The sequence below is a fragment of the Falco peregrinus genome, chromosome 9 (genome assembly GCF_023634155.1).
Source record: "Falco peregrinus isolate bFalPer1 chromosome 9, bFalPer1.pri, whole genome shotgun sequence".
Classification (NCBI taxonomy): domain Eukaryota; kingdom Metazoa; phylum Chordata; class Aves; order Falconiformes; family Falconidae; genus Falco; species Falco peregrinus.
The window spans coordinates 38,655,479-38,677,080 of record NC_073729.1 but is presented as its reverse complement, the minus strand read 5'-3'; the positions used below and the strand labels follow the sequence as shown (position 1 = coordinate 38,677,080).

Genomic DNA, 21,602 nt, shown 5'->3' with positions numbered 1-21,602 from the left:
CTGTTGAGCTAAAGAAGTCATAAGCATGTAAATAAAACATTGTAAAAATCACTGGAAGATTCAGAATGTACATACTAAAGCTAGTGGTAAGTTATTGAAACACACTTTAGTTATTTCACCTGTTTGAGATTAGTTTAAATACATGAACCTTAAAAAATAAAGGGATGGGAACTATGGAGTGGACAGAAACTCTTCTTCCCCAAAGTAACAGCTTGATTGTCTTGAGACTCCTGAGGAAGTTATCTAGTAATCTTTTACCTCACAACTTTGAGAAGATAAGCTTTTTGACTAATCAATGTTCTGCTTCGATGGTTTGGCTGTTCTACCAGCCCTTCACCTGGTCAGTGCTGTGGCTTCAACCTTCAGCCATTTATAAAAAAAAAAAAACCAACCAAACAAAAAAACTGTCCTGCTCATGGTGAGAAGGAAGTAGTATTGCTTTGTACTTCAGTTTTCATGTGGGGGCGTTTTGTAGGAAGGGCTGACAAGTTCTAGTCCTGTGTAACTTCGTTAAAACTTCTGAAGTACCTGCTTCTGAGTAATTTTCATTACAGGAATGGTTTTAAGTTTGAGATCTTGCCACACATTTCTGTGTGGCAGCTGTAGTCTGTGTTTTTAGTTGTGCCTTCTGCTTTTAGTTTTCTGGAACTTTTAAGTTTTAGTAAAGAAATAGAATTCCTTCCCCCCAACATGCATCTTTATTCGTTATTGGAATGTGTATTATTAATGGGTACAATTTAAATCTGTTACTGTTGTGAAGAGACATGCCATTCCTTGGAGATCTCCAGATTTGTGTATCTGCCAGTCTGGAAGGGAAAACTATTTCAGATTTGCCACAAAGTACTCTTAATAGCTTTCAAATGGTAATAATTGTCCCTGCTTGAGGGTTTGACTAATTTGAGTATTTGACTAATACTCACAAGGGAACTACCTGAAGAATCTTCATTGCCATGAGCAGTATTTCTACCATATTTAAATACGTGAAGTTGAACAATCTTTAAAAATACTCTGCTTAAGAAAGGCAAAGTATTTTCTTCTCCTTTAGGGACTTTCATGTTTCTGCAGAGCTTTGGGTAGGTTTTGAAAGGAGTTTTAAGTTTTCTCCTCCATTATAACCACTACCTGGGAAGATTTCTCTTAACCCAAGAGAAGTTATGCTAGAACATCTTGTTCTGTCCTTTTTCATAAAAAAGCATAAAGGGCATATTTCCTCATGAGCTCTGTTTATGCAATCGGAAGTGAATTTTAAATAAATAGACAACTGGAGAGCTCAGGATTCACTTGTGAATGTAAGTTACTTAAGGTGTAGATTCAGACACAGCATGCTGGTGGTGGAGGGAAAGTGTGGTGTTCCTGTTCATCAGTAGGAGAGACCGTAGCCATGATGATGTGCATGGCACATGTCTTTCATAACTTAGGGGTTCTTTAAAAAAAGAAAGAAAAAAAAAAACCCAACCCACAAAACCACGTGCTGGTCATCATTAATGACAGTATTACTCTGTCCCTATCTTGAGGGTGTAACATGCTATATTGAACAGTGATGGTAAAATGCACAGTGTGAATGTGCTTATGCAAGGACACACAGTTTTTTAAGAGTTCAGTAACATCAAGAGGTAATTCAGATGTACTATATGGTTCAGTTTCTTGAGAATAATTTGATTAACATGGCTCATATGTGTTCACTACCATTTAAAATTTAAACATCATGTGGCTCCTGATGAAGCTGGTGATTGCAGCTGTTTTATGTGATTCTTCACTTAGCGTGGAGTGTTCTGAAGTGTCACACTTCAGTGGCAGTGTTAATTACAAGCTAAATACTTGGGGTTTTTTGAGTGAGACACTTTTATGAAAGGAGAATGGTTTCTGCATCCAAGTGACTGAGCTGTTTGTCCTTTTCTGTGCTCATGACTCCAACTCCTTCTTGACTGTCCCAGGTAGGCTTTAAGTAGTACTGCACAAGCTAGTACGGGCCTAATTTGCACGTGAGAACAAAGAAACAGCAAAACTCAGGCCATTGAGTTGTGAAATGAGTGAATCTGTTGCACTGTCCTGTTGAGGCTGCATGGATCCTTGAACAGTTTAAGTGTCTCTTAAGTTTTGATCTATGAGTTGCAATAGAGTATACACTGTTATTTGAAAAATTGGACAGGGATGCAAGTCTGCTAAATACAAAGGTGGGAGAGGACTTTGAGACTGCAGTAAGTTAATTTTTATATGTCATTCTCTTTATTCTAGAATATTGTGGGTAATGCGAAGCCTAAGGAAAGAGGTAATGAAATTCCGTCATCTCCTGAAAAGCGGGAGAAATTTAAAGAACAGAGGAAAGCAACAGGTAATGCAAAGAAAGACAAGGATGAAAAGACATTGAAGACTGAGAAAAAAGTGAAGCAACCTGATAAAGAAGGAAAATTGATAGTCATCTCGGAAAAAGGAAAGGTCTCAGAAAAGAATATATCTAAGAATGGAAAAGAAGATAAAGAGAATATATCAGAGAATGATATGGAATATTCAGTAGATACACAAATTGAGAAGAAGCCTGAGAATGACAGTGTAAAGAGTTCACAGGAAAACACAAAAGAAACTAAACGAAAACGTGGAAGACCACCGATAACACCTCCAACAGGTATGTAGCTAAACTCAAATGGTTAGGCGCTATGTCAGAACCCATTTAAACTTACCTAAAGGAATTAAAAGTATCTTGCTGTTTCACAGCCTAAGCCTGTAGAAACTTTGAAAATGTTCTGAACTCATCTTTGTTCAGGCTCTGTTAGGACAGCTGAGAGTTACTGGGTTTGGAGCTTCAGTGGTTTGGTGAGGGGTTAGATTTAGACAGGTAATCTTCATATATTATAAAACATGTTTGTAGTAGGATTAAATGCTAGTATGTAGACTTTGGAAAGCCAGGTGAAACTCTGTTTATGCAAGTCCAGGATTTCAATTTGTGAGGCTTGGGAATTTTTAAAGAGTTTTTCAGCTTAATATCCAGACAACTTGTTCACTATCTAAATATGTAGAGCCAAGTCCTCAGACACTACAGCCCATAACTTTGGAGTTAAGACGTCGGAAAATACCTAAAGGAGGTGAAGTTCCATCAAAGCGTCCCAGGATTGAAAAAAACTTGTGTGAGTATTTTTTGTTATTCAACTCTTGCAGTATAAGTTCTTAAAGCAGAAGGGGTGGGGGGGAGCACAGGTGTGGGGAGTCTGGTATTAACCTTGAACTGTGATAAATGAAATGACTGAAATGCAGCACCTGTTGTTCTGGGTGTTTGTTTTTTTTTAAATTGGCCATTCATACCTAGCATCACCATGCTGAAATTCCCAAATAAATCTTAGAAGCTTGGTTTGAATGGAGGGAGCCACAAGCTGTGAGTCTTGATGCAGAAATTCATAGATGCAGAGGAGGCAGTGATTATTTTATTTCCTCCAATGCATAGAAGGCTATAAAAGCCTTTTTCTATTTATAGAAACTCTTCAGTTACTAGATTGAGGATCTACCACATTGCTTAGCAAAGAAACCTTAATATTAAACAAATACTCATGTCACTGCTGTTTAATAGCTTCTGCTTTATCATTGTATACTGTGTAGTGATGTTGAAGAACTTGAATGCATTGATGAGGAAGGAAAACTATATTCTCTAAAGTAGTATCATGAACAAGGAGATGAACATCTGAAGAAGGCTGTCTTTCCCTGCCTTAGGACCACAAAGTCTTAAAACTTCAGTGCACATATGTTGTCCAGCTTACTGTCAAAGTTGCTTGTGTGTCTGAATTGTCTCATCAACTTCTGGCATTACTTATATCTGTGGGATGGTTGCTGTTTAAAACAATGTTTTACTAGTAAAATAGTGTTCTGTATTCTTACTTCAAATCTGTTACTAAAAGAAGAAGTTGTGACACCTATAAGATAGGCTTTTGCTCTATTTTTATGCTTATTTGTAAGTGTTAATATGACTGTAGCTTTTACAGAGAGGTTTAATCACCAGGGCTGCTTAGCTTTTGCTGTTAACCTCAGTCCTTAAAAAAAACCCCAGACTTTCAAACTGCTACTGGGAGGGGAAATCTTTAAAGCTTGCTTTTAAGCTATTTGTAATCTTGTAACTGCATGGTACCATTAAATTTGTCTATTCCAGCTCAGGAAAAATTGAAGAATTCTTCAGGTAACCTTGAAAGAGACCAGATCAGGAGACGATCTTCAAGGCTCTCATCTAGTATTAGCCATGAGATTTTAAATGCAGATCATGTCACAACTTCTACAGAAGTTCAACATTGGAAAGATGTGACATCTAACCAAAAGGAATCTGAAAAGGGTAAGCAGCTTCCTGATATACTCTGGACTTGTGGTAGCATGGCAGTCTACTTGTTGCAAACACTGTATTTTTACTTGCATAACATGTAGGCTGTATATGTGCTATTAAAACCTGATTTCATCAGCAGTGCAGAGAAAACTCAAGGCAAGTTTCTCTCTCTTTGCTGCCCTGATTGCCTTTTGCTTTTGATTCCTCCTTCATCAGTAACCTTAGCATTTCCCTTGCATGGGTGGGAGCTTTTCCAGTAGAGGGGTAACTAGGGTTGCAAAAGGAGAGCTCCACAGGCTGTAAAATAACTTAAAGGAAATACTGTCATTGGTTTTTTTTTGTGTGGGTTGTTTGTTTTGGGGTGGTTTGTTGGTTTTTTGGGTTTTTTAGGAGTTGCAGGTTATGCTTATGAAAATGAGGTAGTTACAAAGTTTTAATGCTTTTAGATTGAAGGCGTAACCCAAATACTAACCTTGAAAGTTTAGTTGAACACTGAAAACATCAAATGGGATGCTTTTATTCTTAGACTGTGTGGAGATAATGCTCCCTTTTTCTGCTCTGTGCTTCACTGCATTTCCCTTTCAGGGTGAGCTATGGTAGTGGCTTGAGGAGACCTGTGCTATTTTAGGCTGTAGGGTTAGCAGCCTGTGTGTTTCTAAGCAGGTCTAAATTTAGAGGGTTGCTACAAGTAGCTGTGTTACAAAACCTCAATTCTTTGTTAATACAACAGCAAGCAGTCTGAGCACAAATTGATTTTTTTTTTTTTTTTTTTTTCCCCCTTCATTATAATGTGATGAACACACATCATTGTTTTGGAATATGCTCTTGTGTGCATTTTACTCAAACAAAATTTTTTTCCTCCATTCTAGTCCAGTTAGAAATTCCTGTTGAATCTGACCAAAGTTTCAGTGAACAAGGATCTCCTGGAAGCACTTCACATAGCGCAGCACTCGGTACAGATGCCCGTTTACAGGAAGAAAAAGTTGAAGACACAGAGTCTTCCTCTGTTACTGTCAGGACTCAAGAACCTTCTGTTGATACAGGTTCATTTTTTGATTTCTTATTTATTATTGATGTGTTCAGGCATCTGATGCTTGGTATTGCATGCTTGCACAAGTGTCACTAACAAAAATTCTGCATTCTTGCAATGTTAACCACGATGGAAAATGCTTATTTATATTCATTATGGGCTCAGTTTTGATCTTATGCTTTGGAGATGGATGGCAGTCTTCCAAAAAGTAGAAATCATAATTTCTAAATGACTGGATGTAATATATTTGGCATGTGAATGTTGAAATTAACAAATACTTGTTTTCAGATTATAATTTAATGTTTGTAATTCTAGATTAAGTTGGACTAACATGTTAAAAGGTCATTGTTTTGTCATTTCTGTGCTGCTTGTATGTGGTAGCATTGATGTTTGGGAATCCTGATTGTGCATTTCTTTTCTATATTCTTACGTTTTGGCTTCTGTTGTACTTAAGCCCTAGACTATTAAGAGGTTTTAGTGCAGATTCATGAAATGGTTCAAACATTTCAGTGTCTGTCTTAATAACATATATGATCTGTCTTCTCTTAGCTGGGGAGTGTACTTGCCTTTTTCAAACTTCCTATATGGATTGTAGACTACTCCAAAACACAGTGCTGTCCTGTGGTTATTTCTTGTAACTTCAATACTTGTTTCCCCACTTAACTGCAGATACTTGAACTATGAATTCCCTAGTTTATGCTCTATCAAAGAAGCTTAATTTTAAGTGGAACAGAGCATTTAGAGGGACTTACAGTTGCTCAGCATTGCTAGAGTAATCTTTATGTGCTAGCTTTCATTCTGATTATTGGTTATTCCAGATTTACCCTCCTGCTTGCTTATGTCCTCTTTTATCCACTGGTATAACTGTACAAATGAACTGTCCTCTCCCTTTGCCACTGATGTACGCCTTCAGTGCACGAAGGAATTTATCTCTTTGCATTTGCTCAGGTTTGACGTGTGAATTGTCTTTTGCTATTTAAAAATTAGAGCACTCCTGATCTTGCTCTCCTTCCTAACCAGGCTGATGATATATCCACCTGTATTCTGACTATGGTGTATCCATAGTCTTCAATTGATGTCTGTTGGGGCCATGCCTTTCCTTCCCCCTGTTCTGGCAGTGAGTTCAGACCATGCAGAGTGGTTGCAGTTTTTTTGCTAGTCAGGCTGGTGTGACCTTTTCAGTCAGTGAAGTACTTTTGGGTTTAACACTTTTTTTTTAAACTGATGGGTTGGCGCTTACTTTGGCTCATGAAGGCAAAACCACTGTTTGCTTGTACCTGAACAGGTCATTAATATCTCTGATACCAAGGAAATGCCATTACTGTCTGTATTAGCTCCAAGTACATGAGCTGTTTACAGCCTTCATGCAAATCTCTGAAGCAAAGAAAGGATGTAAAAAGTTTTGCTACTTCCAGTAGCTATTAATTTGTTCTTCCTTTTCTTGTGGCAGATACAACAAATTGAATTTACGTTTTAAGTTGAATACTTCCTCTGAGTAATTGCAGTGTAATATCACTGGTTTCTTTAAGGTCATGTGCTAACAACTGGTGAAGCCCCTCACAAGTGCTTGTCAGGTAGTGCTGTAATAGTCTGCTGGCCAGGTTAGCTAAACTGGTACCCTATTAGAAGTGTGCAGCACCAGCAATGTTAGCTGATGCTGTGCTTTGTAGCTCTTCCCTTTGGAATTTAAAGTTTTCCTGCAAGGTGCTCTTGAAACTGAACAGGCATCCTTGAATGTAATTTTGTTAAGATGAACAGCCATGTCTTGTTCAGATTATCACCCTGGAGTAGCTTTTGTGGATTGCAGGAGGGTCTGGCTGCTATAGCAGTAAAGGAGCATTAATTTTTTTCCTCCTTCATTGGATCTCTGAAGGATGTCCCTGGAGTTCTTAATAGAAAGACTGCAGACATTCGTGTCACGGGGAGTGTGACGAAATGCTAGAAAATAGTGATGCTTCTTGGTCCTGTTGGGAATCTTCTGCTTCGGGCAGTCAGAGAGTAATGGCTGTTGTGACTCCAGTCTTAAGCACGTGAGAAGGTGTGCAGGTACAAGCATGGCTCCAAACAGGTGCAGTGAACTGAACTGCTTTAAGTTGAAGTTTAAGAAGAAGGACTTGCACGTTAAGAGACAGCTCTTCTAAGAGAGACAGAAGATCGTAGCAGTTTTGAAAATTGAAAGAATTTTTAGTATGTCTGAAAATATGTGCTTTTCAGATTCTGTCAAACTATTTGATAGAATATATGGCAAAACTTTCCACTACAGTGGCTATAGTCACCTTTTGGACATGCTTTATGTAGGAGAACAGTATGATAAAAAGCGTTTTAACTTGAGTGATTCTGCATGATAAATATACTGCACTTCTTGAAGCATGTGTTTTAGCTGACAACCATTTAGCCTTTTATTTTGTAAATTCCTGCAAATACTCAGTTTCAAGTGTAGTATTTTCAAGGTGACATTTATCTCTTGGAGGTACTTGGTGAACTACAGATTGACAAACCCCAATTTTGGCAAGGTCTGAGAATTCAGAGAAGGTAAATCTTGGCTTTTTGAAAGAACACACTGTACTATAAGTATAGAAAAACTGTGTTAATTATTACAGATGTTCTCCAAACAGTTAATGCAGTATTAAGAAGATATTTGTTGCAATTAACTTCATAAAATAATCCAGAAGTAGTCACAGAATATTTTGAAAAATAAAGAAGTTTTTACTTTGTACTGTAATATGTATAATCACAAAGCTTTGAGGTTAGTGGTCAAATACTATTAAAAAATGCCTCCTGCAGGGTCATCTACTTTTCCAACTTAAATACTCATTTGGGGTGCAGAGCTTTTCAGGATGTTTTGCAATGTTTTAGTTTCAAGTAACTGTGAAATCAAAGATGTGTTAAAAATCTTTACTGGTGTGTGTGAACTTGGGTGTTGTAGCTGCATGGTCATATTACAGAGAAGGCTTCCTTTTAAAAAAAAGTTTGGGGATTCGAGTTTAGGGCTATAATGTAGTGAGACCTAGTATGTTCTCAGCAGTATGTGTAGTATGTGTTAGAGGTTACAGCAAATAAATCACTCTTAGTGACTATGAAAGAAAATAGAACAGACTTGGTCACGTAAAAATGTTACTTTTTTTGTGTATTTGTTGCTGATGGGGAAATCTCTTCTCCTTCCATGAAAAAACTTTAAGGGAATGATGGGTAGATTTAAAGATTTAAGTTAAACTGAAATAACCAGCAGGTGTTTTTCCTGTACTTGCATACTTATTCTGTTTCAGATTACAAATGCAGTTTACGGTTGTCTTTGTTTTATCCCCTTGAGCTTGTTTAATAGGTGTTGGGGTGAGATGCTCTGTTTTGTAAGGGAGGAACTAGGGAGAGGGATTTGCTTGTACATTTGAAATTTATGAAGTAATATGTCTCAGTTCTGTGTTCAGCATTTGGGGAGCTTCATTTTGGTGGTAGATGGGGCAGGACACCAGTATAATGCTGGTGTGTGACTGAAACATGGGGAGTTCAAAAAACTGTGAACCCTTTGGATGTCTTGCTGTTGCTGCCACTTCCCTCTGTCTGTCTTATGTATATATTGCTAAGCATTTGTAATTTGGGCTTCAACTGGGGAGAATTCCAGCTGAATGTGTAATACCTACATGTGTGTTGTCAGTCACGCTGATGTGATGTATGGGATTTGGCCTTCTCCTGAGCTTGCTTAGTGGGATACAAGCGGTAAAGCTGTGGGAACATAACTTGGTTCGCTTACTTGCCTGAAGCCTCTGGTATAACTTGAGTGCTCTTGACACTGGCACTTCTGTCAGTACTCGAGCGAGCTGGATTAAAGTTAATTCAGCAATATGCATTTGTACTGAATTCTGACCTGAAGTTCAGCACTATGGGTGGTACCTGAAAATCCACAATCCTGAGCATGGATTTTGTTTCATTTAATTTAAGCCATCTCATTTAACATTAGAAATGCTAGACATTCAGCAAGGTGGGCATCCAGATACAGGAAGCAGGTATTTTTATTGGAGAAAACTCTTTAAGGATGGGGATTAAGAACTGTATAGGGTCGTCTTGAGTAAATACTGTCACCTGAAATCGATATTTCTGTACTTAACAGACATTAAAACAGGTGGTTTCTTGAGAGCAGATTTTTTACAAATCCATAGATCCTATCGTGGATAAATCTTCTGTAGTTACAAGTGGATCTGGATCTGTGTTTTCCCATACCTGCTTTATTCTTACTTGAGGGATTGTGCCTCTGTACTGCAGTGCCGATGAGCTGCCTGATGAGGGAACAGTAAGACTTGGGCTTTCACCTCATAGTAGGGTGTGTGTGCAGCTTGACAGAGGCGCCTCAATGTGGGATCTGAAAACATCTCAGAAGATAGCCAGTGGCTTCCTGCTCTGGGGAGTGCACGTGTGTTGGAGTCTGAGCATGCTGTCCTAAAAATAACTAGTGTTGGAGGCTGAAAGCTGAGTTAACTTACTCTGTGGGTAGTTATGATGGGAACAGGTATCTCTCCAAATCTGTGTGTCAAGCTGTTATGTTCCCAGACTGCTGTGTGTATTAAAGAGATTTGGGGATTGGAAAGGGGAGAGAGAAGTAGTCAGAGTAGTCAGTTGTCAGAGTAGATGGTGTGGGTGGAAAAAAGGGGTATTTCTTCTATACAAGATTTGCACAAAATACAGCAAGGAAGCTAAGGTCAAACATATTCTAAATATGAGAAGTTAAGTGTAACATTGTAACCCAGTACTAACTTTTTCTGTCTGTAGGCTTTAGTTGTAGTCTCTTGATGGGAATTCATTGTCTTACTGCAGAAAAACATTACAAAACAAAATTGATAGCTTTCATTTTCTTCAGTGTGTTGTGTTACTGGTTTTTTGGCATGGGTGAGTAATGCACCCTGGTAGTACTACTTTTAACTTGCATGATGTATAGGAAGAACATGGTTTTTATAGCATTTGAATATTAAGAATTTCTAAGGACAAAAGCGCTCTCTTTAAAGAGCGTTTTTCTAGTCATCATTGGAGGATGAATCAGGATCTGTAGTAGTTGCAGGTATTTGTAATGGCAAATACAATTTGGAATGTTTATATGCTTGTTATGTTTTAAAATGTGTATGTAATGTGTTTTGAAAGGGCAGTATAGCATTGCTTGTCAAAACTTAAGATCCTCTTTCTAAAATTTTCAGCAGATTTCTGATTAATTACATGTACTGAAGGATAAAAACCCTGTTCTGGCTTTTGGCTCCTCTAATGTTTAGGGACCGGAATTGGTGATTAGGATTTCAAGTTGTCTTTCAAAAAAACAGTGACAGCCTGTTGGCAAACTTCTGCAGCCAGTTAAAGCTCTGTTTCATATCTGAAAACAGGCTTTGAAGCACTGTACAGCTGTTTGTGTGGCTTTACTCTTACAAATGGATTTGACTCTAAGCTGCCTTTGCTTTGCACTGTTTTGTTGTAGTGTTGTGTTTCTTGGAACGCTCTTAAGGTTACTTTTTTATTTGCATAGACATACGTCAGGGATTCAATTTGCCTTATACTTACCACATTTTTCTAACTCGTCACTTTTAGCTTTGGGTTTCGGTTAAGGAGAAGCATAATATCTCTGCATCCAGTTTGAGAGAGCAGCTGTTTATCCTGCAGCATACCTAGGTAGGATTTGATTCCTTCAAGGTAGTTTTATAAACTGTCATTTTAAGCCTAACATACAGTATGTAAAGAAGTCCATCCTGCCTTGCTCACTGAAAAGTTCCTTGCAGCCAGACACCACAATCTGGAGCACAGTGTTTCAGTTACACCTCGAAGTGCAGGTAAAGCCTTCACATCCACCCAGCTGCTTGCCCCCTCTAAAGGTATGTTGAGACTTGGCATTGCACGCTTACAAGCTTTTTGTGCACTACAGACTTCACTGTTTTTATTTTTACAAATTTAGTGCCAGCACAGGGAGGAAACAGTGAGTGGGGGATCGTATGAAATACTGTCTTGAGTAGCTTTTGCAATATCAAGTAATGTTTCAGGCTCAAAAACCTCAACTTCATAAACATGTAGTGGTCCATGATTATTGATGCCATATGTATGTATTACACCAAGCATCTGCTTGAGTGGATTCTGGACACGCTGGAAATGCTTGGATGCTGTCTTTGGGTAAAGTACTTGAAGAAGAGCAGTTGGGCAAGATGTTCTTTGTTTCACAGCTGAGATCTTGAAAGACAAAATTTATTGAAAATAAAGGAAGAAACAGAGTTTGCATGTTAAAGTGATGGACAGAAACACCTTTGAGCACAAGAAAACACAAGATTTCAGAAGAAGTAAGACCAAAGAAATAGGTAAATTAATGGGGAGGCTGACGCAGTGGTGTGAAGTGATCCAAAGCACAGTGTAAAAACTGTTAGCTCAAGAAAGCTAGTGGTAACAAACAGATAATGTTTAAAATAATACAGATGGAAGCACTGGAGAACATATGTTCTAGAGAGACTTGATGTGTGGTGTATGAAGGCGTGGACTCAGGTTGTGGTGCAACTAGAGACACTTTATTGTACATAGAAACTCATATTTATATCTCTGAGCCTGGATACAAATTCCATCTGTATAGAGGAATGAAGGGTTAATTGAAATTTATAATAGACAGCTGTGGGCTGGCTTCAGGGGTGGTGGGTTGGCTGACTGGATAAGGTGCAGCTGTGGCTGGTTACTGCTGAGTAGTTAAATGGCTCTAAGGGAGATGGGAGAGGAGCACTGGATGAAGAGAGACCTGGAAGAAGCAGAGGGAGGAGAGCGAGTGCCCTGGATGGAGGAGAGCTAAGGAGAAGGGCGCAGCAAAGGCAAGAAGCGGGGTGGACTGGCCTGAAGAGTATGAAGAACCAGCACGGATAGTAGATGACCTTTAGAAACCTTGTGGGGGATTGGTGGCTGTGCTGGGGCAAGGTGTGGGAACTACTTACTGAAGTTAACTTGCTATGGGATGGTAAAAGCCTTGTTGCAGCTGGCTAGTTTTGAGAGTGCTGCAACACAGCTGTATGTACCACCAGGCTCATTCATGCAGTTATATAGCTGTATATCACTACAAGCATGCAGACACCTATTTGCTACTAGATAACTATGTTTATCTATCTTACTCTCCTTCACGATACCCAGCTGTACTCTCATCTCCTGCCAGGTCAGACATTCTCAATCCTCCGCTCATACATCTCTCTTCAGGCATTCTCTATCTTTCTCTTCCACATTGATGTGTTTTAGTTTAACAGCAGGTGAAGGGATAATGTGATTTTTGCTTAGTATTTCTGTGGAGACCAGGAAATGACAACTAGAAGTCTCATCAGTTTAACAGGCAGTTGTGTGTGAAGATCTAATGGCTAGAAGCTGCATCAAAACCAGCTTTAATTGGAGGAAAATGCTTTGGGCACTGTTGCCTTTCTGGGATAGTTTACCAGCGTGTGGCAGAAGATGCCTCAGGACTGCAGACCTTTTTCAGTCAAGATACTGTGCTGCTGCCAAGCATTCCTGTCCCAGCAGGAGTCAACTGACACAAAGAATTGTGGGGTGGGAATCTCAGAAACTTCACACAGTGACATTTTACTGTAAACTTTCTGCTGAATGTGGCCGTAGCTTGAACCTTGGATAATACAGCACAATGAGAAATGAGACAGGTTGCTGACTTGAGTGCTGAAAGGGTGTTTTTCCTCTGAAGTGAAGGTTAAAGGAGACTGTTGTTTGACCTTGAGTCTCTGTGCTTTGTATTGTAATGGCTAATTGAATGCCAAGTGACAAATTTTTATTTTGGTTATAAATATGGAAGAAACAGCAGGTAGCAGGTCTGTCATTAACTTTCCTCTGTACTTGGAGAAAACAGCCATGAAAACTCCTCTGAAAAGGCAAGTGTCCGAAAATCTGAAGGTAGCACAGCAGAACTTTCTCTTCATAGAAGCCAGTTTTAGAACCATGTGTCGTGAGCAGAAATTATATATATGTGTAGGAGTGGGAAGTTCCCCCCCCCCTTTAGTTGCTTGTGTAATAAGTCCGCTTTAGAGTGTTTGGCTGGGAGCACATGCTCTTTTGGAGGCTCTTCTGGGTAGTTGAGTTGGCCATCAGCTCCCTGCTGTGCCTTGGTGGCAGGGAGTTCTGTTGTGTTGATTGCAAAGAAGTAAAATGCCCCCAAATGTGGTGGTGATGGCAATAATTTTAGCTTTGTTTCAAACTACGTGGGATTGTCTTTGTTTTTATTACTCAGAGTGGTTTCCTTCTGCATACATTGCAGTATGGTTTTTTTTCTGCTTTCCTTCCCTTCCACCAATGTCTTTGTTACTACTGTTCCTTAACTTCAACTAATGTGATCCTGTGCTCCACTTCTAACTTGTATCTGGTCAGTTAGAAGCCATTCCCTGTATCTTCTCCAGAATTTGTCCATCTCAGTGAAGGGGAAGTGCTCCAAGCTTGGATACAGGACCTTATTCATGACAGTTGTGTGATGGTATAATAGTTTCCCTTGTCATATTTGAAATTTTTTTGGCCAAATCTTCAGACTGTTACCCACTTGTGCTGTGTTAGTTTTATTATCTTCATGTTAGTTATTTAATAGAAACAAGTTCTCTTTCATTGTCCTGAATTCCGGTTTTGAGCTTTACAGTCAAGAGAACCTTTGTGGACTTGCTTTCACTAAATACACAGGTCATTTCACTGACTGTTCCTGAAATATTTTTTCATTACGAATCCAACTTTTGCCTGGTGTACAGTATATTTCAGTTTGGTGTTACAAACTTTGTCATTCTGTAAGTATGATCCAGTTGTCTGGATTTGTTGCAATTTTATTACCATCCCTGTCAGCACGTTCTTAATATGGCTATGCCAAAATGTCTTTGTCTCTCCTTGTTGTTACCTTTGTGAAACACCCAAAAGCAGTGTCTTCATTTTCACTATTTTCTTCTCAAAAATTAACTGAATATTGTTTCTTTTGACCAGTCTGATATGCGATGGAGTCTTAATGCTTCAGTGTACATCAATCTCCATAATACCATTACTTGTTTTTTCTCAATGAATGACTTTGAGTTTTGTTTCTTTGTCATAACTGTACTTAGCATCCTAGATAGCTGTATCTCAAGCACACTCTTTTTTTCACTGTGACATATCCTTTAAGTGTGCAGCTCAGTAACACTCAGCATTTTTATTGCTATATACTAAAAACTTCTGAACAAGCTGTTCTGTGTTCTTATACTAAGATAATTTTGAGACTACCTCTAAACTCTCATTCAGTGTGTTCCTACATATGTGCACTTATGGGAAGCCTTACTCTTTCTGCACTTACTCTTAATTGTAATGTGTCTGGATTCTTCTGTGTGTTTTTTTTTTTTTCAGCTACTTCTAATAATTTCTTAATTTTCATTCATGTGCTGCATACCTTCAATTCTGCATCACTGCTGCTATGTCTGGGTCTTAGCTTTAACCAGTTCTTCTTTCTTAATACTCCCAAGCTTGAAAATACTTGTAAATATGGAAATAATACTTCAGTACTGGCAAAACAAAGGGAAAAATAATATTTGGAAGGTCTTTTGTAAAAATGACCTTTCCTTTCCATTGCCCTCATTGGCGAGGGATTTTTTGATGCTCTGTGTGTATTGGTGATGGATAATTGCCTGGATCTCTCTTATATTTCTGTGTGTTTCCAATTTTCTACCTCTCCTCTGTCGTGTTGGGTACAGACACTGGTGATAGTGATGATTTACTCCTCAGTTCAGTGTTCTTCTGTTCATTTCTTAGCAAAAACATGAAATAAGTTTTCTGAAATGCTCAAAGAATAAACAGGAATTTACTAGGTCAAGCTTAGGTATAGCCCTGGGTTGCACAGCAGCGCTCTAGAACAGATGCCTTCCAATGTTCTTCTGTTTGAGTCTGAAGACTTTCCTTTTTTTTTGAGAAATTAACTAATTAACTAGAGTTTGTAGAAGAGATTTTGTAACAGATGCAAGCAATATTGCTTTTGCTTAGTCATTCATTCTTGTGTTGCTACTTGAAATGTAGTTCTGACATACTGTTTCTGTTGTTCTTGGAAGTAACCAGACTTTGGTGGTAGGACAAGGCATCCAGAAAGCAGGTAGCAAATTAGTTACAAGCAAAGGAGGACTGTTTTTCTTGGAAAGTGCTTTCACCAAAGATGTGAACAGTTATAAACAATTAAATAAATACTTGATACAATGTAATATTCAGTGTTCTGGGTAAAATACACCATCTTTGTAATTCAGTCTGTTATCTGTAGTAGCACTATGTACAGTGATACTAGCTGTTGGGTAAAGGGACTCATGGAAGCAAAATGCCATTTTCTAACAACTCATTCATAAAACCACGGCTATCATGACAACTGTTTTTTAACAGCACAGTAGGGCAGAATTTTCCCTTAAAAGCTATTGATCTTAAAGGCAGATACAGCATTGAAATTTTATTTTTAGCATTTCATAGCTAACATGTTTGAATGCGTGCCCATTTCTTAACTTTTGTTGTTTTAAGTTTAGGAAACCATTTGATAAATATAGCAAATGCATGGGGGAATTTATCTGTTTTGTTCTTACAGTAACAAAACCTTATAGGAGAACAGATTTTCTTGCATCAAAAAAAGCTGCAACTGTTGATCAAGATCACAAGTTTAGATGCAAGTTCTTGGACTGTTCAAAATCCTTCCGCAAAGCCAAGTTATTGCATTATCACATGAAATACTTTCATGGAGTGGAGAAGGCTGCAGAATCACAGCAGAACAGTGTAAAGAGAAATATTCAAACCAGAGCTGCTTTGGCTTCTGAAAAAGCTAATCAAGAAAGGTCAAAGAGAGGACGGACAGCTGGGTCATTGTGTAAGTATGTTGCTGATCTCTTCCTTTTTTTAAACAGCAGCAGGCAGGACAAACAGGGAAGCAGAAATTTATTTTCTTTTGGGTTGAAGGAGTCTCTTTAGAGCTCCATCTTAGCATATTTCTTTGTGGAGAAGCAGCGTAATATGTGTAAGCATGACCTTTTAGAGAAGGTAGAACTGAAGAAATTCCCTCATCCAGAAATACAGATAATGTTCTGTAATGAACAAACTATGCAGCTTCTCTTATTCCTTTGTAACAGCCCACTTGAGTATTAAACTTCTGTTCTTTTTTTCAGAACGACGATTCCCTGAGTTTGAGTCTCCCCACTGGTGCTGCCGCGCGCGTGCCCCCCCCCCTTTTTTTTTTTTTTTGCTTCCCCTGGACAACACTAATTTGACAAGTACCTAAATTAGTGTTCAAAGACTTTTGTTTATTAAGGGAACATTCTGGGTAACTTCAGTTCTCTCCTGTTTCTTACATGGTCTTTACGTTTCATGATCTTGACTTCAAGAGTATACTTGGCTAGAAATCCAGTACCAGTTTCTGCAGTATTTACTCTGACCTGTGGGGAAAAAAAGTTGTAGTATTTAACAAATGCAGTTGGTACAGCTATACTTGAAGAAGATCCTCATGCAACTGATGGGTAGTTGAAAGGAATGAAAACTTAATGGTTAGGAAAAATCAATGCCTAAGTTATAACTGCTTTGCAGTCTTCAGAATGATGTTAACTTCTGCTTCACCCTCTCGTTCTCTGAAGTGCTTTCTTCCTTGTGTCTTGCATAACATCAGAGTGACAATCTAGGTCTAGCTGTGAATTGCAGCGTTGTTGAGAACCTATCCAATCTTTGTTCTTGTGGACTGACTTCTCGTTGTACTGCAGGTCCATAAAAATTGTCATCTCTCATGTCTGAGCCTGTTTTATAAAATCTGTCTTTTTTCTGAATTCTCTGGTGGTTTTTGTCTTTGATCTTTCATTAGTACTCTGTTTAAGAATTTGAAAGTCTTGCAAGTTGTTCACTGAGCTACAGCTTGCTACAGCAGAATATATCTAGCCTTAATTTACTTCATGTCTGCTTTTCCTAATATGCCCAGCAAAGGTTTCCTCATTTGAGGTGCTACTACCTGTTCTTAACACAAGAAGTGTACTTTAACATACTGCTACTACTTGTAAACCTCTACACCTCAAATTCTTCTGTAACTTGAAATCCTACACCTTTGCATTATTTAGGTAGAGGAAGGGTTTTTTTTTAACTGTGTTAGGATGTGCCAATTTGTGTGTATTATACTTTGCATGCAGCTTAAAGGAAGCCCAAGCACTGCCTTGACAAACGCGCTGGAGACAAGTGCTTTATGAAGAATGGCTGCTAACAACTGCACAGTCATCAAAATAGACTTTTTCTATGTCGTGCTTTTCTGTAAATGGACTTCTCTTCTGCTTTCTGTAACTGCATAACTATTTCTGTTTGAGAAGTTTTCCTGTGATTGTCTTGATTGAATTGATCAGTGACTCAAGATCTTGACCCTTTCATTTATCCTTTTCCCCAAGTGCACGCTGTTGGTTTGATGTCATCATCTTGGCTACACTAGCAGGTGATTCTTTTTTTTTATGGTGTTGAGTTGTAACCATATTTGCTTATTTTAAGCTCCCACCCCTTTGATTCCCCATTTGTGGATGGATACTCTTAGCCTGGATTGTTTCGATGATGTACTTCATAGCATATCCCTGCAAATAGCCTTGGGGTTGTGCTGACAGCTGTTGAACAGTGCATCAAAGTGGAAGGCAGACCGTAAAGTTTTCAAGTCACCTTCACTGTCAAAGCCTGCTATTGTGGAGCTACAGTAAGGTTTTTCTTGATGAGAAAAAGTAATGTTGTCATATATCAGTTATATCGTGTCTGATGTAGTGCCATTTGGGTTTTAACTCCGTGTGTTCTTAAGTCTTGTAACTCTTGTGGGGGTACCACACATTCTAGAGTTAAAGGGGTTTATGAGCTCATACTGTTGCATTTTTTTTTTCTCCTGTATTTGCGCACATCTCTTCTGTTCTTAATGGCATGTATAGAAAGATAGCCTGCTTAAACAAGACTTTCTCCATTTCTACTGAACAGCTTATATCACTTTTTTTAAGAAGTTTTTTCAGGATGTACTGCTTAGTGGGGGTAAAGGCTTTTGAATACACAATTAAATATGGTACATGGTGGGTTTAGTTTTTGTTTTCACAATTGTTGTGCGAGCAAAAGTTCTTCTGTTCAACGTGAATATATTTCAATCATTTTACTATTTTACCTTTTGGTACAAATGTCCTTTTTCCCCTTATACTTCCCTATATTAGATAGGGTTTAGTGCTTAAGAAAAGGCACTTTTTAAACAGATTTAATTTCTAACAGATTTCAGAAATCATGAGTCTTATCTCAAAGCTTGTGGAATAATTCTTGCTTTACAAGCTTTCATACTTAAGTCCTTGTCTCACAAGTTTTATTTCAGAGTTCTGGGACTCCTTACTGTTTCTGCCACACATTAAATTCAAATAAATTGTAGGGGTGGAACAGGCTAGACTTGAAGTGAAAATACTTACTGTTCCTAAAGTTCTAGGAAGTTATGCAATATTCAGGACAGTAGCAAAACCTTTCCCTTGTAGTGCTCAAAACTAGAATTTTGACACATAAGAAAGAAGATGGATGTAAGCATTTAAGTATAATTCCTTTGCACTAAACTGGAGACTGGAAATTTCAGCATCTGAAATGTAAATTGTGCCACTTTGGCATTGGCTTCAAAACATGAGTGAGCTGGAAAGGTTAACGTGGGACTGATGTGCCCTGTCCTTCCCTTTTCCTTAAGAAGCGTTGTACCTTTGCAGTGGCAAGCTTGACAGATACCTCTCTAAATTCTGTAGTCGCTCTTCATTGAACAGAGGGGGAGGAACTACCGTTGCCTAGCCTGTATTTTAGATACACCTTACTACTCTGAACAGAATGACTCGGACTTAAATGGCTACTGGATACATTCAGGCAATACCTTTTGTCTTTAATTAATCAGGAAATATTATGAGATCATTATGATGAAACAGCTCTTCCCCCAGCCATGTGTTACAGTGCTTGTCTCTGAGTTACAATGCTGTTTGGTCTTTACTGAAAGAATTTTCCCTGTAGAGAATAAGGCAGTTCATTTTGCGTCCCCCTGGAATATAGGAGATGCAGGCATTTCTGCTCTCAGCTCTTAGATTACATTGTGTTTCTGCAGGTGCATTATAGAGCCACCTGCAGTCCTTCTGTTAAAGAGGAGAATCAAGACCTGCACAAATGTATATGGATGCATAAGCTTAAAACAAGCTTTTTGAGCCTAGGCTGCAGATGGCTTCTCAAAGGTTGCCTTGCAGAAGAGAGTTGCTTAAGCTTTTGACAGTTCAGATTGAGATGTCAAATTTATCACTTGGAAAGTAATGTGGTGTAGTATCTGTTAAAATTTTTGACAGCTAGTAACTTGATTGCTGTAATAAAAGGAGTAGAACCACATTCAGTGTCCATATGCATTAATCTTAAGCCTTAAGATACGCTTTTTTTGTCTTTGTGGTCCCTTCTCTTTTTTTTCTGCACACTGTTTGCTGCTAAAGTAAGTCATCCCATAGTGTGACTTATGGACTACAAACACTTACTGTAAATAACTTTCTCTGAAGGTGCTTGTTTCGGATATGTCTGTCTATGTTATTTTATGTGAAGTGCCTGCAAAAAGTTATTAATAAAGTCTGTTGTTTTCTGATGTAGGCCACTCCAAGGGCACAAGGCATGAAATAGATTCATTTCACCTGCAACTCATAATTTGAACATCTGTACATGTTGACTTTCATTTTCTAGTAAAATCTTTTTATTTGGAGGTGCGTTGGACAAATTTTCTGAAATATGAAAGTCAGCTTGTGCCTGACTTCAGTGCTTGCATGGCTGTTGCATCTCACATCAGACCTTGGAGAGGCTCTATACTTGGTAGGTAGATAGGTACTGAAGACTTGTCAAGAAATTGCAACCTCTTTAGTTGTGAACAAGTAGGGCAGTTGATACATGTGTGCAAGGAAATGCTATCAAAACCTTGACTAAGGTGACTGGTGTACTCTTAATGCTCCTAATGGCCACTTTGTAGTGCTGACGGTCTTGATACTGCCCTTAGCACAACTGTCATACTGGCAGGGACTTAAATCAGTTGATACCCTTATGCTCCTAGGACATAGTTCAGCTCCCCTGAGGAGTTTTGCTCTAATGGAAGTTAAACCTGGTTCTGAGACTTTAAAAATGCTGTGCAGTATTAGGCGGCAGGTTTGGTATGTGGGTATATAATGGCAGCCTCTGTTGGGCAAGTTGCTGCCAGTCTTGGCTCTACTGTTCTCCTTGACCTGAGGAAAAAGAGAAGGCAACAGGCCTGTGACTTACAGTTCAGAGACTGCAGAAAATCTGTTCCTACTGAGGGGTCCATAAAAGGTGCTCAAAGAAAAAAAAGAAAAAGGCATTTTGTAAATAGGCTTAAATTTTTGTACATTACCTCATTAGAAAACTCTGCCTACTCAAAGTTAGTTACAGTATGTCCTGTTACTGCATGTGTGTCTTAATGTCAGGAACAACATGTGAAGAAAAAAGGGGTCTTGACTTGTGTTACTGATGAGATCCTAACCGTACATGTATAGGGAGTAGGCTGGCAAACTTGCTTTGACAGCTTGAACATCTAAGGCATCCAGTTGTCAATGAATAGGTGTTAATATGTGAACTCCTGGCATGTGGCTTAGTGATTTCAGGGGATCCTTTGGGGCCTTTCCTGTTTCATCTGAATGTTGGCTGATGGGTGCCTCTTTGCTAGGCAGTGGGATGCGCGTGGGTGACCTACAAACACAGGGTTTCTTCTTGTAGTAGGTGGAGATCTACATTAATGTCCTCTGGGTTCTGTGGAATTCTGATCCCCTCTGGGGCTTATCCTCAAGAATACTGCATTTTGTTTGTGGAGGATGGCTGTGTGAAATACTTCAGCTATAAGTCAAGATGATATGTGGCCTTTCAGTTCTTGAACATATCCATGGATATTGTCAGCAAATGATCTCACAGCTGTGGGTGATGGATATTGTCTCATTCACTACGCTTGGGAATTCAGTCTCTGCTTCTTGTGAAGGCTGAATTGTCATCTTAACTGGGGTCTGATATCTTTTATGTTCTGTTGGGCAGAAAGCTATTGTCTTGTCTGTCATGGAGTCTTGGATGTGTTTAGGTATAAGTTCTCTTAAGGCTCTGTCATGGCTTCTGCATGGTTGAGGTGGTTTCATCTCTCAAGTCTGTATCTGTTAGTTTCTAAGATCCTTCACTGCTTCTGGGTCAGCTCTTTTATATGGGAAAGGATGCTTCTCCCAGGCTTAGAGGAGGACTGAAAGAACTGTTTAGAAGAAGGCTGTGGGAAGTTAACCAGCAAGCCTCTTCATC

The 21,602-nt window shown here is 38.8% G+C and overlaps 1 protein-coding gene across 8 annotated transcripts in view; it reads left to right on the top strand.

The window, feature by feature from the left end:
* Window positions 1-21,602, top strand: part of PHF20 (PHD finger protein 20) — a 71,920-nt gene that overhangs the window by 21,298 nt on the left and 29,020 nt on the right. For 5 of the 8 annotated variants that reach the window (XR_008748766.1, XM_055814047.1, XM_055814049.1 and 2 more), the window contains 5 exons: window positions 2,236-2,623; window positions 3,015-3,122; window positions 4,133-4,309; window positions 5,167-5,340; window positions 15,877-16,152. Coding sequence is in view for 7 of the 8 variants with exons in the window: in XM_055814047.1 (XP_055670022.1) it covers window positions 2,236-2,623; window positions 3,015-3,122; window positions 4,133-4,309; window positions 5,167-5,340; window positions 15,877-16,152 (1,123 nt within the window). In the remaining variant the exon portion in view is untranslated. The remainder of the gene's footprint in view (window positions 1-2,235; window positions 2,624-3,014; window positions 3,123-4,132; window positions 4,310-5,166; window positions 5,341-15,876; window positions 16,153-21,602) is intronic. The other 3 variants (XM_055814051.1, XM_055814050.1, XM_055814048.1) reach the window with 2 other exon arrangements.